Source organism: Tachypleus tridentatus, chromosome 10, assembly GCF_004210375.1.
Source record: "Tachypleus tridentatus isolate NWPU-2018 chromosome 10, ASM421037v1, whole genome shotgun sequence".
Taxonomy (NCBI): Eukaryota; Metazoa; Arthropoda; class Merostomata; order Xiphosura; family Limulidae; genus Tachypleus; species Tachypleus tridentatus.
Genome location: NC_134834.1, coordinates 39,447,647 through 39,466,097, shown reverse-complemented (window position 1 = coordinate 39,466,097; position 18,451 = coordinate 39,447,647). Strand labels below are relative to the sequence as shown.

General features: G+C 31.9%; 1 protein-coding gene across 4 annotated transcripts in view; it reads right to left on the bottom strand.

Moving 5' to 3' along the window:
- Positions 1–2,066: 2,066 nt before the first annotated feature.
- The window catches only part of PIG-S (phosphatidylinositol glycan anchor biosynthesis class S), a 106,120-nt gene continuing 89,735 nt past the window's right edge, over positions 2,067–18,451 (bottom strand). For 2 of the 4 annotated variants that reach the window (XM_076460928.1, XM_076460927.1), the window contains 4 exons: positions 18,125–18,253; positions 15,681–15,783; positions 3,513–3,570; positions 2,067–2,813 (listed from right to left, as the gene is read on the bottom strand). In XM_076460928.1, coding sequence (XP_076317043.1) covers positions 2,708–2,813; positions 3,513–3,570; positions 15,681–15,783; positions 18,125–18,253 — 396 coding nt within the window. In that variant the 3' untranslated portion in view covers positions 2,067–2,707. The remainder of the gene's footprint in view (positions 2,814–3,512; positions 3,571–15,680; positions 15,784–18,124; positions 18,254–18,451) is intronic. The other 2 variants (XM_076460930.1, XM_076460929.1) reach the window with 1 other exon arrangement.

Sequence of the window (18,451 nt, the reverse complement as noted above, 5' to 3'; positions counted from 1 at the left end):
AATCTTCATTTGATATAATTTCTAGAGTAAATTAGTGGAACAGTGAACTATTACTATTCATCTTGCTGCCCATTAAGGGTCAGCTTTGATAGCAATTTTCTAGCTGAGGGCCATAAAATCTATCAACCTGTAATAACTGTCTTATCTAATAGATTTTGATTGTTGCACCAAAAACAAGAATTCAGAACAAATTTCCAGGACAGGGTAAACGAGAAAAAAATTCCTTAGCCAAATTTATGAAAGATTAGGAAATGAATGTGTCCTTGTATTCTAATTACTTTTTCTTGGAATGATAATTTGTTGGTTTATAACAAATTTATAGATGCCATAACATATAAGAGTATGAGAATTAGGCTCAAAGTAGGTTTTAGCTCCTTAGAAGAATCTCTGCAGTTGGTGATAGAAGTAGAATTTATTAAGGCTGCAGAAAACAAATTAAAGATACTATCTTGAAGTTATGGGATAATTACAGTGAATAACATTGAAACATCAACTCACACTGATGACAGTTTACAAGAACTAAAAGTAGTAGTTATATAACTAGTTACATAGATTGGTTGAAATAAAAGAAAAATGTAACAAGTTTCAAATGAAACATGAAGGAACATGTTGCTAAGAGCTACAGGCAAATATCCCTATGGAATAAAACATTCTCTTAAAGAATACGAGAAAGAAGTGACATATATATATGTTGGAACCTGAGCATTACTGACAAAACTATAAGAGGCCAACAGCTAATACAAAAACAAGGAAGCAGGACTTAGCATATAGCCAGATAAAAAGAACAACACAGAGCTAACACCGTATCAAGAAAAATGAATTAGTTAGACTTATGAAGTTCAAATACAAATACTCTATCCACCACTAATGAGATGAGGATTTAACTGTTCCAGGACAATTGTCGAGGAATCCATTAATGGAAAATCTTACGGTATGTTGATTGAAACTGGTTCCATTACTACAGTTGCTCATCCAACTTTTTTTTAATGAAAAATGGGAAATTGCCCCTGGGATAATGAAGAAAAATAGGGATTGGGATTGATGTAAATAGCAGATGGACATATAGTTACAGCAAGAGATAAGCTGGAAATTACCCATACTATAGGTAGCTTCTTACATGTCTCATGATGGGTGCAGAATTGACACTGACATTGGGTACTTAATTTATGCAGGCACAGATATGGGATCAGGCTAGCTTCAAAGAGCTTCATTGTCTGTGAGGAAAGAGTCCTTATGTATAACACTGGACTTACTATATTAGAGGTTGAACTCCCAATGAAAACAGAACACTGGTCATGACACAACTGAGAAGTTGAGTATTCAAACAAAGATTTATTATCAATGATTCTTCATCTTGTGACTGAGGTAATTACTCCAGTACATTTTAAGAAATTGGTGGTTGGAAGAAATTTTTGGATGTGAAGAATAGATATATCATACACGAATTTACCCAGGAAAGACTAAAATCAGCTTGTGATGAAGCAAAAGTGAGTTATGATGTAAAGTGTGATTATACTTGATTTCATTTATATTTATCATAAGGTATTAGTATTAGGCCTGTTATATTTTAACACCACATTTTAGAGACTTTAAAGAATTAGAAGAATGTATATGAATAGTATGATAACCACTGTATTTACCATATTCACTGCAGATGATGCATTTCACTAAATCCATATCTCATCAGTCCCAAAAATATATACACTGTTACACATATTGTTGCAACAAATGGTTAATATAAATAATATTATGACCACTACTGTGTTTATTGTGCCCTAACTGGCTTGATAAGTTCTAGATTGAGTGAAACACATTGTCGACATTGAATATAGTAGAGGTATTGTGATTGAAATACTGTTATTATAATCTCTTCTGTTTTTTTTATAAATCTCTGAAGGATTAGATAAGTAATGTATTGTTAAAAATTTAATAGGTCTAACAGTAATGTTTTATGACAATCATAATTATATTTCTGTAGCTTGGAAAATGTGTTTACAACATAACAACAGGTAAAAGATACTTTCATGTATCATGAACGTTAAAATAATTCAATATTAAACAGAAAAACATACAAAACACTTTTATTTTCCTTCATTATTCACTGCTCTTGTAGGCTTTTATTCAGCACCAAAACTCTTAAGTTAAGCTGCACCTATGAAAATACATTACAAATTCAAATTCAGAATGTCAATTAATTTTATACATTTTGTAGTTTTATTTCCACAAAAGTTTGTGAAAAAAATAATCTTCAACTGAACAATATAATATTGCTCTTCTCAGTGGCTAAATTAGTTTTTCATGTGGACATACTGAAGGTATCACTGAACCATTTGATAAGCAAAATTTAAAGTTCCTGTTGTTTTTATTGATATAAGATGATAGTATATACACAAAAGAAACTAAATAGGAAGATGAAAAATCTAGGTTTTGGTTGGAAGGTCTTAATTTTTTTATATATATATATTACACAAATTTTCATTTACATCTGACAAATATTAGTTTAGAAACTACATGCCAACATATCTTAAACAACCATTCAGTTGTGTTATGTCACTGAACACACTCAACACCATACTACATTACACAGCCAAGTAATTCTGTAGTATTAGATGAATGCCTCTTAACAGCACAAGGCAACATCAAACTAAACTTTGTTGGCTTGAATGCTTAATGTTAATTTAGGTTTTGCTGTTCATACATTAATGAACTAGTGTTTCTTTTTCATTTTTACTTGCAGAAACCTCCACAAATGTGGCAGAGAAAGAATCACTGGAATACTAACAGGCAGGAACAAGGGAATGTAAACTGCATACCTAGGAGAAGAAACAACATATTTGTCATTATGAACATAAATTTTATTTCATAAAAATAATTTTGCCAAGAAATTACCAAATGATACACACACACATAGCTGTATATGCATTTAAAGTGTTAGAAATAACTACAACAAACAGCCATGAGAAGATATGAGAGGCAAATACTATAGGAATGTTACTCCTTTATAATGTGAAAATGAACTGGAGTAGAACAGAATCATGTGTTGATAGTTTACATTGTTACTGGTTGTCATCAAGCTACTCATAAAAAGTTTTACCAGTATAAAGCTAAAAACGTAAAGGCTATCACCACTTTTCTAAAAGTTTCAGAATCATATTTAACATCACTGTATGAAATAAAACATTTCAAACAACTTGTTAATTAGCACACAAAGAAACAGTGTTTCACTAAAAGTATAAACATTTTAATAGTCCTTGAAAAAAATCAAGTTTTCTTAAGTGCAGATTCTTAAGTGCCAAATTGAATTATCTCCACATTATGCACCCTACATTCATTTTTTTCTAAGAAGAGACCCACAGTGTTCTCACAATATCCTGTTTTAATGCACTTTTACCATTAGAAGCAACAGCCACATTTTGCAGATTAGATATTTTTATACTAATAATTACAACAGCTCTTTTGTTATCAAACCATAAGAAATTGAACAAGTTTTATAACATGGTTAATTATCTTACTTTTGGTCATCTGGAAAATAGAGTAAAGCAAGGAGTGATGGATGATAAAATGCTTCCTCTGAAAACAAATGAAGACACTAATAAGTATGTTTCATCAAATCCACTTAATTCTACAAATATACTGTAAAGTTTAATATTAAAAGAGAATGAAATACTTTTAAACACTTTCAGTTTAATAGCTTCAAATCATCATTGTTTGTGTTATTGTTCAGTTTTCAGATGGAGATGAATAACTTTCATCAATAATTAATTTCTAATTTTTCAAAACAATGTACAAAAGTATTGTAAAGTGCTTAATTACAAACATGTAGATCAATGTGTTAAGCAAAGTGTGTTGTGTGATAAAATAGGGAAGAATATTTACTAAACCAGTATAACGAATATTAAGAGGCACAAAATGTATAAAAAAAACGTTTTTAAATATTAAGTTTTTGATACAATTAGAAATATCTGTTGGAAAAAATAATACTACATTCAAACATTTTGAAAGAGTTACTTGCAAGGTATATTTGTCTATAAACATTGTAAGCAACTCATACACATGGCCCAAAAAATACAAATGCTAACAGTTATGATTACCACCAAATACCCTTTGTACTTGCTATTAAAAGTGATCCTTATATATATATATATATACCGTAAATAGTTTTCTGTGATTCTCAACACAGGTGTAATTAACCTATTTAATGAAAAACTACCGACTTATTCCACATAAAAGAAATAAGGATATATCAGAGAGTTGTTCACGATTCACGTACATAATGATGCATCTGCTGTAATGCAAATGCTAAGGATTTCAAAAAACAAGAGTTTTAATTAATAAATAAAGTATTATATAGGGAGATGAGAAATATAAAACTCCAAACATCCTATATAAACCTATAGAATACATATCAGACTAAGGATGTTATAAAAAACATGTACACTAACTAGCAAATCATGTTACAAAATAAGGATGAGATACACTCAAAAGCATTGTGCGAGTCAGTTGGATATAAATTCCAGGTCTTGGCTCAAGAAATATGAACACTAATAGTTATGATTACAAGTCTCACAACAGGAATGATTCCCGAGAGAAAGTAATGAATATCTACATTAGAAATCATTATTAGTGGAAGCAACTTAATAAAAAAAATAATTAACTCTTTCAATAAGGGCTCAGTCCCAGGGACCAACCATGTGACCATTTTTACACGAATATAGTTTTAATACTGTAACTTTCAATACCATATATCTACCTAAACAAAATTTGATATACGTTTGGTAAACATTACAAATCTTTTGTGTACAAACAAAATATTTTAAGGAAATATTTTTACTAACAATTTGTTCCTGAAAAATCAAATTTTCTTTGTCTTGTGTGAAAGCAAAGTGATTATGTTAAAATCAACAACAATCCTAAATTTCTCAAACATCCTATGTGTGACTGCTAAAACTTCTTAAATAAATAATTTTATTTTGCCTGTTGTTAACCCCACCATAACAGTATATTTTATTCTTTAGCCAGTACAGAAGTCATCAAGTATGGCAAAAGTTGTAAAAGTAGAAATGAAATGAGCAGCTGTAACCTTTTTTTCTTGATTACTCTTTCCAAAATATCAAAGTACTTCACTTGGTAGTTTTAGTTGCTTAAATTTGATTTTTATCCCTTGTATTTATTTTACTATCAATAACTGAAATATAAATCTGCTCAAAATAGTGCAACAAATCATCACTTGTGTTATTACACCATTTAAAGTGACAAAGAATGCATGAAGACATATCCAACTTGACTCCTGCTCCAAGAACAGGATATGTAATGTATTGGATTATATATATCTTATACAGTTTACTAGAAAAATTCAACAAAGTAATAACAATGCACTTAAAACCAATGAAAGCATTTATGGACACAGAATTTATTGGCTTATTACCCTACAGTGCTTGTAAAAATATTCTCCAGAGTAATAAGACTGCACTCTGAATCTGTCAAATCATTTATTTTATGGTTCTTCTGTGTTGATATAGTACACTGTGTAATTCTTTGAATATTGGTAATCTTTCCAAGATGTTAGACATTTAGTGATATCTTGTATAGGTGTGCAGATTTTTTCTAAAAATGATATGAATAATTTTTGTTTAAGTTGTCAAGCTTCTAATGTTGCATAATTTGCTTTTATTTTATCTCAGTTTGGACAATTAGAATACAAATTCAGTAGGCATAACTATGTAGGCCTACAAAGTACAAATCTTTAAACACAATACCAGCATTTTAGTATAATGCAAAATATAGAGCAATTTTGGCTACCACACACTACACATGTACATGCACAAATTGTTATTACTTACTCTCACAAATGCTTGAATTTTACTAATTTTTCTTAAAATGTTCAAGAGTAAACAAAAGGTACTTTGAAAAACAAAGATTATGTGTACTCGTGGTTGTTACAAGACTTTATGCTGGAGAATTACACGTTAAGCCTCACCATAAGCCTCAATTATTCTACTGAAAGAAGGGTGAAGAACTATTAATTTTTGTATCCTTAAAATACGTGCATTAGAAAATTAAAATAATAATTAATTTACAATATTAATTTACACAAAATCCTTCTGATGTATGAGTTTCTAAACAAACTATATACGAGTTTTAGCAACAACTTAGTTATCACATTTGTTACAAACTCATAGTCAAAAGAAGTAGGTGAGACTAGATAAGAGGTTTTGAAAAAAATGTAGTGCAAGGAACCAATTTACTAGATTAGTTAAAGGATTAATGGAATTTTGAAGAAAAATAACAAGTTATAACAAGGTTATCAGTAAAAAAGTCAAAGCTAAATGTTTGTCTATATACATTCTAAATGAATAATTTTAGGTGTTTATGCCAATGTCAAGGAATAATTACAAAGAGATAATTCCATACAATTCAATGAACAAGTGGTTATAATGGTAGACTGATGGAAGGTTCCATGCAAATAAATTACGTTAAGGGAACTACTTACAAAAGTAGATCCTACTGCACTTAGAGAAATTATAGACATGAAAAAATTGTATAAAACATTGCATTTTCAACTTTGAAGTCATCTTGCTTTAGTTGATTTAGAATGACTAGTGAAAGTATTACCATAGCTGTATTACAAACCCTTGAGGACACTCATCTCATAACTCTTTGTAAGTAATGTTATATTTTATTTAGTCTAATAGTTTTTCAATTTAATAATAAAGAATGTCTGAAGATATAAAAGTGAAAAACATTAATTGCACTGAAGTTTTAGTAAGACTACTAAAACATATCACTGTTCCTAAGAGATGTACTGAAAAAGTTTGATACCACAATTCTATAATAAAAACTATGACTAATAAATTTCCTGTATTATGTTAAAAGATAATCTGTTTAATGTAGTATCCATGTTAATGGACACACTAGAAAGTTTGATTAATAAACGTATCAGTTAGATAATTTTGATTTTGGATTATTTCAAGATAGCTTTGATGTAGAGGAATTGATCAATAGCTTCTATTAAAAATTACTGTGTGTTTATGTTACAATTTTCTTTCAGCATATTTCTTTACTCCACATGTAAATTCCACAAGTTTGTACTTGTGTTCTTAACCTATGACTTCATAACCAGGATTTAAAATAAATTAATTTATAGCTTGTGTGAAGTCAAACCTTGCCACATTTACAGTAATTTGGATATTCAATTACAATGCCCCTTGCCATCCCTGTAATCTACACAACCTTGATCTTCCTGTTGCAATATAGTTAAAGTTTGGTGACTCGAAAAATACATATGGTACACATAAAACTGTCCCTGTTGGGGAGATTTAAGTATAAAAAGTACACAAGTGACAAAATTTTAGTATTTAAAAGAAAGTGGTACTTGTACTTTAGAACTAAACTGATAAAATAATAAAAGGTGTGATTCTGAATAAACAGAAAAGAAACAAGCTCCCTCGTTACTAGCTTCCAGTCGCGCACTACAGGTAGTGAGACTAAACATATGAAAGTAATCCACGATCAAAGCATGATGAATATCTACATTAGAAATCATTATTAGTGGAAGCAACTTAATAAATTCAGGACCACAAAAGTAACAGAAGATCTAGGTTCCACAGATTTTCCTCAAAGCATATACCTATACAGATGATCAACTGATGAAAGGTGTAAGAATATCATTTGGCAATGGACAAATGGCAGTGTGTCTTGATACTATAAGAAGCACATGTGTACTTAAGCATCTTCAAAAGTATGTAGCAATGATAAAGCATTTCAAAAATTTCACAGGATATATCATGAAAGCTTTTCCAAGATATAGGAAGGTTGCAGATTACAGCTATATGGTCAGATAGTTGAGAAAAATGAGGTGTACTTTGTATACTACTCAAACTAACAAGTCAATAACACTATACCACAATGGATTTTTTAAGCATCTAAAGAAAAGTAGCAACACTGACTTCAATGCATTATACAAAAAACATCTCCACCAGAAAATATTCTCAAGATCAACAGTTCATAACCAGGGTCATCACAAAGATCATCAATGGAGATGGAAGAAGGAACTACAAGATTTATGTACTCTTGCAGTTACTACAGTTTGGTTAGTTTCAAGCAACTCATCTACAAAATAATAAGTAAGAAACACACAGTGTATTAAAATCACCACACAGTTAAAAACATTTTTAATTCAGGCCAATCTATGACCTCTAAAAAGTGAACTCCACATGCTTCAACATTTACCATTTCATCACCAGGAGTGAATGTGTAAGAAACAAGTGTCATATTTATTCATTCTTAGATAGATCATGTGACCTGGATGCAAGTTCACATGATGAACAAGTATGACAAAAATATTTATATAGAACAATGAATTACAGTCATGTGTATATATATATATATATATATAATAATTTTGGATAAATGGATACTTAATCTCAATTGTAACAATACTGAGAGATACCAGTAAATCTACCAAAGACAGGCTGAAAACTAAGAAATGGAGAGTCCTGGAATGGTCAAGTCAAAGCCTAGATCTTAATCCCATTGAGATGATGTGGGGTGACTTGAAACGGGCTGTAAATGCAAGAAACCCCTCAAACATCTCACAGCTGACAGAATTCTGCATTGAGGAGTGGGGCAAACTTTCTTCAGACCAATGTCAGAGACTGGTAGATGGCTACAAGAAGCATCTCACTGCAGTTATTACAGCCAAAGGGGGTAAAACACCAGCTATTAGGGGGTAGGGTATCCTAACTTTTTCCTTAGTTCAAATATGAATTTTTGTCAAATTACATTTTACAGAAGATCTTGAAAAGTCTTTTCTTCAGTTTTAATTGTTTAGTTATATTACTTTAATCTCTCAGTGTTGTTACAATTGAGATTAAATATCCATTTATCCAAAATTGTTACATACATACACAGGCTTTCATAGGGTGTCCTAATTTTTTTACATGACTGTATATATTACTAGTGGTATAGTGATATGTAATATATAAGGTATCTAAACATATCTAGATAAAAAAAGTACTTATTCGTACTAAATGGGCAAACTACCTAAATTTAGCTACTCCACAAAGTACCTAATAATAATAATAATAATAAACATTCAAACCAACTTAAATTATCTAGAAACCTGTTAATAATCAATATCAAACTTACTGTTTATCTCAATAAATCTAAGTGACAAAGGACACATAAAATCAAGTTCTACATTGACAAAAATTAGGATGATATGACACATAATTAACAACAATAAAGAAAATTACTCAAATATCACAGTGAATTAGATATTACTATTAGTAATGATTTTTAACTTACAAATAATCTGAACATTACTAGTCAAAGTACTTAGTAATAACAAATGAACAAACAAAATTTGCCAAGTCTACACAGCACATAATATTAATAAACAAGCATGCAAAACAAATTTGGCTAAAAAAAAAAGTATAATCAGTATCTTAGATGACCAAGGATACGTAGATATCTAACTCGCCAAGGACCAAGCATTAATGATGTGAAGTACTTATTTAAAAATTTAAATTGCATTAAAAAGATTAATGGCCTTTAAAAAAAAACTAAAAATATTTCCAAGGTGGATGGTGTCACCATCACCAGTAACACTGTTTAATGTTACGGACAAACCTTGGGACAGAACACGTTTAACATAGTGCTGTCGTCAAGAGTCATAACGATGGTAAGAAAATAAAATGTGACTTATTGTGACCTGAGAGTTACACAGGCTACACACTGGTGTATCAGTTCAAGATAAAAGAAAATGATGAGTTAAAAACCTGTGACCAATGGGTAGTCTAGTTAGAACAACTTCCTCTTTCCGATCCTTATGGAAGCAAGACAGCCAAAGTCCAATATACAGTTTTATTTGGAAAAGCTTGTTTTTGTGTTGCTCACTCCAAAAAGACTGCCAGCTGGCACAAAGCCTTGAATACAGGACCATAGTCCATGTATGAAACAGGCACAGCAGTGATAATGCCAGAGCAGATAGATTTAGCTGTGGTGTCAGTGAGCTCATTCCTGTGAATACCAACATGGTCCAGTATCTAGCAAAATTGGATAGAAGTAGATGTTAGAGAAATAGGCCAGTAGGTTTTGAATATCAGCAAGAACAGGGTGTGAACTAACGTGAAGTGATTCCAGGGCCAGTAGAGAACTAAGCGAGCCAGTCTAAATAGTGCAGTTTGAGTACTGCTTAGTTTCTATATAATCCAGGGCAAGAGAAATGATGTACAGGTCAGCAATGAACACAGGAGCTGCAGAGGAAATTCTGCGTGCAACCACCAAACTACAAAAAACCAAGGCAGAGCCCACACAGTCACCTGATTTCGAATCATCTGTATAAATAGGAATAAAAGGATGGTTCGAAAGATGTTCAGCAAATAACAAACACTATTTTCAATGAGGGATGTCTGCTTTTCTCAGATAACTTAAAGATAGGTCACATTTGGGGACTATAAAAAGCCATGGTGGGACAGGCTGACCAGGGGATACAGCAATGTCATCCAAAAACAGACCCAATTCATCCAACTGCATTTGGATTTGAAAGCCAAAAGGAACAATGGCAGATCATCTGTTCTGGCCCACCGAAGAAGGAAAACACAACCCCAGGTGGGATGCTCTGGTAAAGACCAAGTTTTCAAGCATATAGTAAAAACAGTTGCAAACGGCAGAGATACAAAGAAAGTTAATGAGACTATGTATAAGCTCTGACCTGGGAAAGTGTGGAAAGCCCCTGTGCAGAGCCAAAGTCCTTGATTATAAATGGGGTCAGGCATCTTAAAGACTGAGGTCCTGGCAGAGCCATAAACCAGTGATCCATAGTTGAGTTTTGATCGAATAAGAGCATGATATATCTTTAGCATAGAACATTGATCCACTCCCCAAGTGGTGGAAGAGAGGACACATAAGGATGTTCAGTGCTCTTGTACATTTGACTCATAGCTGCTTGATTTTTCTCAGGAACCACAGGCAGCACAACTTCACTGATATTGAGTTCAGGATCACAGAGTGAATACCCCATTGGCAGCAAAAGTGCATGCAAATGATTCCACAGAAAGAGAAGTTAAAGCTGTTTACTGTGGTCCACTTCAGTAAATGATTAAGGGCAGTCTGTAACTGCCACTCAATATACCTCATGTTCGACGACTGACATGAGGTGTGAAAGTCGTCAACATAGAGCCCCTTTACTATGTCGTTTACCTATGGACTGTTTTTTTACTATTGTATTTAAGTTTTTATTTGAAGGATCCATAAAAAAAAAAAAAAGAGAGAAATTTTGGTTCCCACTGACCCCCCCACCCCACCATGGAAGGGATGCACTACAATGTCAAACAAGGACACTGCAGTAACGCCAGGGTTTTGTGAGCACTGTACCCAAACACCAGCATCAGATACATTGTCCACAACACCTGCTGAGAACATCCAACATTGGTACTTGGTTGACCCTAGCCCAAGTGGACCAGCTGATTGACCCAAGAGGGGTCACCCCAAGACTGCTGTCTACAGGAATTCAAGGCCAAAGTGGTGTGAAAAGTTTGGACTCCTCAACCACCAGGATCCTCTCCTCCCCTTCACAGGTTGTTAAGCACAGCAAACACGTGAGTGGACATTTAGATCCCACAGGAGGTAAACTGAGAGAACAGAACCTTCCCTTGGAGGTCCCCTCACCATGTACAGGAATCCACACCTAGGGGCATAATAAATAAGTATTATCACTTACTGTGTATTTTCAGAAACTGCATAAGAAACAGAATCTCTAACTGGACATTCCCCATAATATACAATTTGGTAAATCAGTCTCTTTAACTCTACATTTCTCATAACACTGTTATATATGAGAAGTATAATCATTAACTGGACATTTCCTATAAGAACAGACCAGATAATAGCTATAATTATCAAAAGCATGCTTCAAATCATATACAACCAACTACATTCTACTTATCAACATACACAATAAATGATTATTTTCCTTAACCTCATACTATATCAGAACTATAATCAACACCTGTAAATTTCCGATTACATTCTACATGGCAAGATAATCACTATATGTTAATTTTCTTTAACCTCATAGTATATGAAAAGCATAATTACCAACTGCACATTTTTCTCAACACTGTCACATTAAAACCACCCTTACAAAAAACAGCATTCCAGTCCATTGTATATTTATCCATGCCCGTACTACAAAGGTAATATTGATTTCAATCCTTGATCAAAACTTTTGGTAAGTTCCCTAACTATGAAATCTAAAATTTGAAACTTCAAAAAAATATCTTTTGGTTTACTGTTTTTCTTTTAAAAAAGATGATACTTTGTGCAAGAGAAATTTTGGTAAAATCCACCAAAAGGAGTTAAAACCAACAGAAAAAGTTTGTGTTTATGATAAACTATTATGGACAAGATAAGCCTCTGTTGTGCTTTATGTACACAAATTTTGTAAAGACTTCTAATAAGCATGAATGTTTAGGTGTAGTAACACAGTACGGTATGTACAACTTAGTTACATTACCACACATTGTATTACATGATGTTTGTATGCAAATATATGATCAGGCAGAAATTTGCAACATAAGCAAACTCCGATAAAATGAATATTTAAATTAATTTCTAGCATAGATGATTATGACACTAAAACTAATATTGCTGTCCCAAGTTCCTACAAATATTGATAGGAACAAAAAGGATCAAATTTACAAAATCAAAGTTAGAATTTTCCTCATTAGTTACACTATGTAAAAAATTTTTTACTTTTTCTTGTTCCTGGGTAGAGTGTTATTTCCCAATTGCTTATGCCTAAAGTAAATGAGAAGACCTATTTTTCTCTTGAAACTATGCTTCTGTGACTTCGGTAATGAAATTTTCAAATTTACTCATTTTTCAGAACATTCCAGGTATGTTCAGTGCCAAGTAGCTGATAGAAAATTTTCTTGAACTTACAAGGATTTTCAAGAACCTTTTAAAATTTTCTAGAACTTTCCACAGTAATATATACAGGGGCTCACCACTCACCACTTCAGTTTAGTTCTAGCTGCCTAATTGAACACATAGACCTATCTGATCTCATTAGAGATGGCATCAAGAAGCTGTAAGCATTCTCCAGATGCATTCTGCTATGTATGTAACCAATATATCAAGACAATAGTGAAAAAGTACTCTGTGACAGCATCTGCTAAAATGTGTAAAGCCTACAAGGCATATTTATGCATGCCTGTCGGGGATCACAACAAACCCTGGACATCTCATTTTACTTGCGAGGACTGCAAACAAAACTCTTGAATGTAAGAGGGACAATTTTTGCTTGCTTGAATAGTAAGATTTTATATTATACAAACTTTAGACCTTTTAAAATTTGGTGCACCTCAAAGAGGAATACAACAGTGTCAAGACCTTGCTAGAAGCCTTGAAGTATGATGAGTATGGCTGGGAGGTTATCGGAGACTTCAAAATAATGGCATTCCTGATGGGTCTCCAGAGGCATTATAAAGTTTCCCTGTTATCTTTGCCTTTGGGATAGCAAAGACACTGCAGCACACTACAATAGAAAGCACTGGCCACAATGAACCGAGTTCTCTGTGGGAAGGCACAACGTCATGTGTGAGCCACTAGTGGACCTCCAGAAGGTGTTGTTCCCACCATTGCACACAAAATTGTGGTTTATGAAACAATTTGTCACAGCCCTTGATAAGGAGTCTATGGTCTTCAAGTACCTTCGAGCCTTCTTCCCCAAGTTGTCTGAGGCAAAGGTCAAAGCTGGTGTCTTCATTGGACCACAAATAAAGATCCTGGAGTGCACAGAATTCTCCAAGAAGCTCAGTAGGAAGGAAAAACAACAACTTCTGGTAGCTTTGTTGTAGTGGTTTGGGGTTTCTTGGGCAATCACAAGGCCGAAAATTATGTGGAAGTGGTTGAGGCTTTAGTGAAAAACTATGGCAAAATGGGTTGCAGGATGTCCCTGAAAGTCCACATCTTTGATGCTCATCTTCATAAATTCAAGGAGAAAAATGGGAGCATACTCAGAAGAACAAGGCGAGTGCTTCCACCAAGATATACTGGACTTTGAATGCTGCTACCAAGAAAAATATAACAAAAACATGATGGGAGACTATATTTGGGGGCTGATGCATGAAAGTGATTTACATTTCAGTTGCAACTCTCGAAAAACTACTCACTTCTAAACATTTTTGTATAACTTTAGTATAAACACATGTAAATTTTGATTTATATGTTGTTTTATTCAGACCTTATGTAAATGAAAATGTGAAAATTTGCCTGTTTTTACCTAGAAAATAGGTTAATTTCTAAATTTCATTATCCTGGTCACAAAAGCAGAGTTTGAAGGGAATAATGGCCATTTTCTGTACTTTTACAACATATGCAATTAAGAAATAGCACATACTATCCACGAACAAAATTTGTGTTACACAGTGTTATCACAATTAAAATATTGACCCTTTTTGAATACACATGTATTGGTCCAAGGCTAACATTACACAGACATGACCAATCAAGTGTAGGAAATACAGAAGGCCTAGCTACCATGAGAAACTGAGAAAATCTATGATTTAAACAAAACAATAAAATTTTATTAATGTTTTGATCAGTGTGAAGTGGAATAACAATAAATAAGATCAGCTTTGCTTCTCTACAGGTCTGTATAAATTATGAGTATAAATGACAATACATAACAGCAGTGTTTGTACATGTGCAGTGCTCAGGCATTGTGTACATATTACAGTATAATAATGTGCGAGAGTTATGATGCAATTCTAGTCTTACTATAGATTGTACTTTACTGTGCTTGGTGGGCAGATAAAGCTGGTAAGGATGGAAATATTGAAAGTAATTGGCTAAGAACGCTGCTCTATTTAAAAGTTTTACAGGTTACTAACACTTTGTTTCCTTATGATACTATGTAACTTTAACATGTTTTGAGCTTATTTTTTCCAGTGTAATGAAACTTCCAAAGAAATAAGGCACCAAAAAATTAGCTGAATAAAGATGCAAAATTGCCAACTAAGCTTTAATTGAGCATTTAGGAACTAAATAAAATATAAAAACATGAGCATCACTGTATTTGAGTCTTCTTTAGTATCTTTGTACATCAATAATATTATGATTGGATATTTTATGAGGGTCTATATATATATTTTTTTCTGGACAATCAATACGGCCTTCTAGACAACCTGAAAACTTCTAAAAATTAACTGAGCCCTGATCATTTATTTTACATTTTGCACCAAATGCTACTTGACAAGAAAATCACTAACTGTAACCTTCCCATTATATACTAATTAAGAAGTTACTCAATGTACATTTCTCATAACAGAATATTTGAAAAGCAATAGTGTAAAAGCATACACACTATGACAACTGTCTCATGTAAGTAGTACTCCAATCACTTGTATTTGTTGCACTGCAGGCAGTCTGCTCAATCTAGAGCTCTTCAAAGTGTGTCGTGTGCAATGGCTATGACAAATACAGTGCAGTTGGAACAAAAATTATATTACCTTTCAATTCTTGAAAATCTCAAAAGTACCAGATAGAGAATATGGTGTTTAGCCTTAATACTAACATCTTATGACAAATATAACTGTAATCATTCTTGTCAGCTTGTAAAAGGCATACACACCATAACAAATGTATATAATGTAGCACATGCTGTTATTCCTCACCTGATGAAATGAAGGCACATTTTATAAAATGAAAAGCTTCTTCTAAATTTCCAGTTTTTAAGAATTCTATACCTTTTTCTAACGAGTCAATGGCTAAATGAATCTGAAATAAATAAGCAAAGTACATATGAAGCAAAAAACAAATACAACAATTAAAATCTATTTTTATTTCTCATAGAATTTTTTAAAGATTTAAAACAACATTGTTTTACTAACAAATACTTCACATTTCCATGAATTTTGCACAAATAAAGTGGTTCAGATCAGTCAAAGAAAGGATAATTTAAAATAAAAGATCTCTGAATATTGTATATTACTTTTTCAGACATTTAATTTTAAAATCGCTGAGCCACATACACTGTCTTCAGCTCATCACTTACACAATACAAATAACTTACCATTTTCACTGAGAACTGTAATAATCTAGAAAAATACTGAAACACAAATGAAATACTTATACCATACAAAATAGATACAGTTTACCAGATATAACTATTTCCCCAGACAGTGGTGATTAATGAAACTTGCATATTTATCTATCATTTTAATTAACTCAGTAACAATTAACAATAGATCATCACAGAATGAAATTATATTCCTGTCAACTGGTGATCTAAAACAAAGTAACTAACTGCTATTGATGAAATGTCATTCTTTTAACGTAACATTTTGGAACAACATGAAACTTATTGGGCCATTTCAGCCATTCCAGATTCTAAACTAAAAAATAATAAAAAAAATCTCAAAACCTGCTCTTATCATTCATATAATTCTGAAGCTTTTTTAAACTCACTTAAATTTACTGCCTCTACAACATCTGAAGTCAACCCACTTCAAAGTCTTAGCTGTAGATGACTCCTACCCTATCAAAATTTGTGTTCTTTAGTTCTACTATTCTCACTGTTAAATATGAAAAATGATGATACATCATCACAATCTTAAATACCTCAATCATATCCCTCCTCATTATATTTGTTCATTTATTTTACTTTATAAGCAACTGTGAGTTAGCCTTTTAGGTACAGATAGGCAATTAATGTAATTTGCTAATTTAAAATGTTCATCTCAGACTCGAATAGATGGAATAATGAAAAATACTGATATCTAAAAATCCTAATTTTTAATTAGTTGATTATTTTTGTGAGTCATGACACTAACTAATTTAGCTGAACCTTGAATTAGTGACAAATAATAAAAGGTAAATCATGTGGCAATACATGGATTATTTGGAAAGATGGAATAATACAACACAATTAATAATAAAAAATACCCATTTTGATCAGCTGATCATTTTTGTGCAATTAATAAATGTAATTGTAATTTTAATCCTTATTTTACATCATACTAAGCAATGTAATGAATTATATCGATTACTTTTACACCTCTAATTTTAAGTCTTCATAATCATGTAGAATCTGAACACAAAAAAGTGTTAATTTTATACATGCAAGTGTATAGTAATTTGTTTTAGGTAATGTTTAATATGCAAATCTAAATATAAAAGCAGTTGTTCAAATTTGCAATCGAGATTTAAGTCATACTGCCATTTGAAAATTACTAAAATGATACATAATCGGTACAGGATGGTTAAGATATGGCAATAACATAAAAGTCAGATTCATAACATTAGTATTATTTTCAATTAATTCAGTCTCTCCTTCAATGCTTACAATGTAGTAAATATAGATTCAGTCAATACAAAAAATGTTTCATGCTAAGTTTTGTGTGATTCACTATATAAAATACATAATTTCTAATCAGCCTAACCCATGTTTCTCCCACCTTGTAATTCTATTTAATAATTTTATAAGTATTTGATTGATTTACATACTGCTACACATACTGTGCTGTCAAAGTGTATTAAATCATTTTATGAAAGAATATTTTAGGAAACTGAATCATGCTGAAATTTATAATCAAAGCAAGTCTAACCTAATTTGATAAGTGTTACTTTAACTGCTTAAGTGTTAAATTACAAGTGAAAATAATTTATTTCAAACTTCTTTTCTGTCTTAAAAGGTGTAGAAACTAAACTTTATACATTATTGGTGTTTTACACTCCTCAAACCTGAGTGAATGCCGCCAACATCTACCCAAAAATCCCTATTTACCCATCAGATAGTGACAGCATCCAATAACATTTATGTCTCTTTGGCTGAAAACTAATACAAACCAGGTTAGTATCCTCAAAATTAAGAAAACTGATATTTTGCAATGAAATGGTGATAATTATATGTAAATTATAAATAAAAATACTGTTACTAAATCCAAATACACAAGTCTTAACCATTACAAGTTCAAGAAAACAATTAATGATTCATTTGAAAGTTAGAGGATGTGCCCCATATAAATTTAGTTACATAATTAGTTCTCTGCCAGCTAAGAGCACAGTTTTTAAGATGTCAGATAAAAAAAAATTCTTATCTCTATACTCCAAACAGCACCTTGTCACCGACCACATCAGTAATAACAATATTTCTGATGGTTTCCAGGAGATTAGCTAAAGAATACAATGATCCTGAAGCCTTTGCCAACTGCTCTTGAGCTTGACGTCTCATCAAAAAGTCCACTTCCTTGAATATGAAACCTTTTATTTATTAATGCTTTGATCACATAATTTTTAATTTATACCATATGTATTAAGCAACATATAATGTTTTTTAAAAACATTTTACTGAAATATTAGCATTATGTTTAGATTTACACAATTTTTAAACAACTTCATACTTGTACACTATCATAATTTTTCTACCAAATGCAAAAGATTGAAT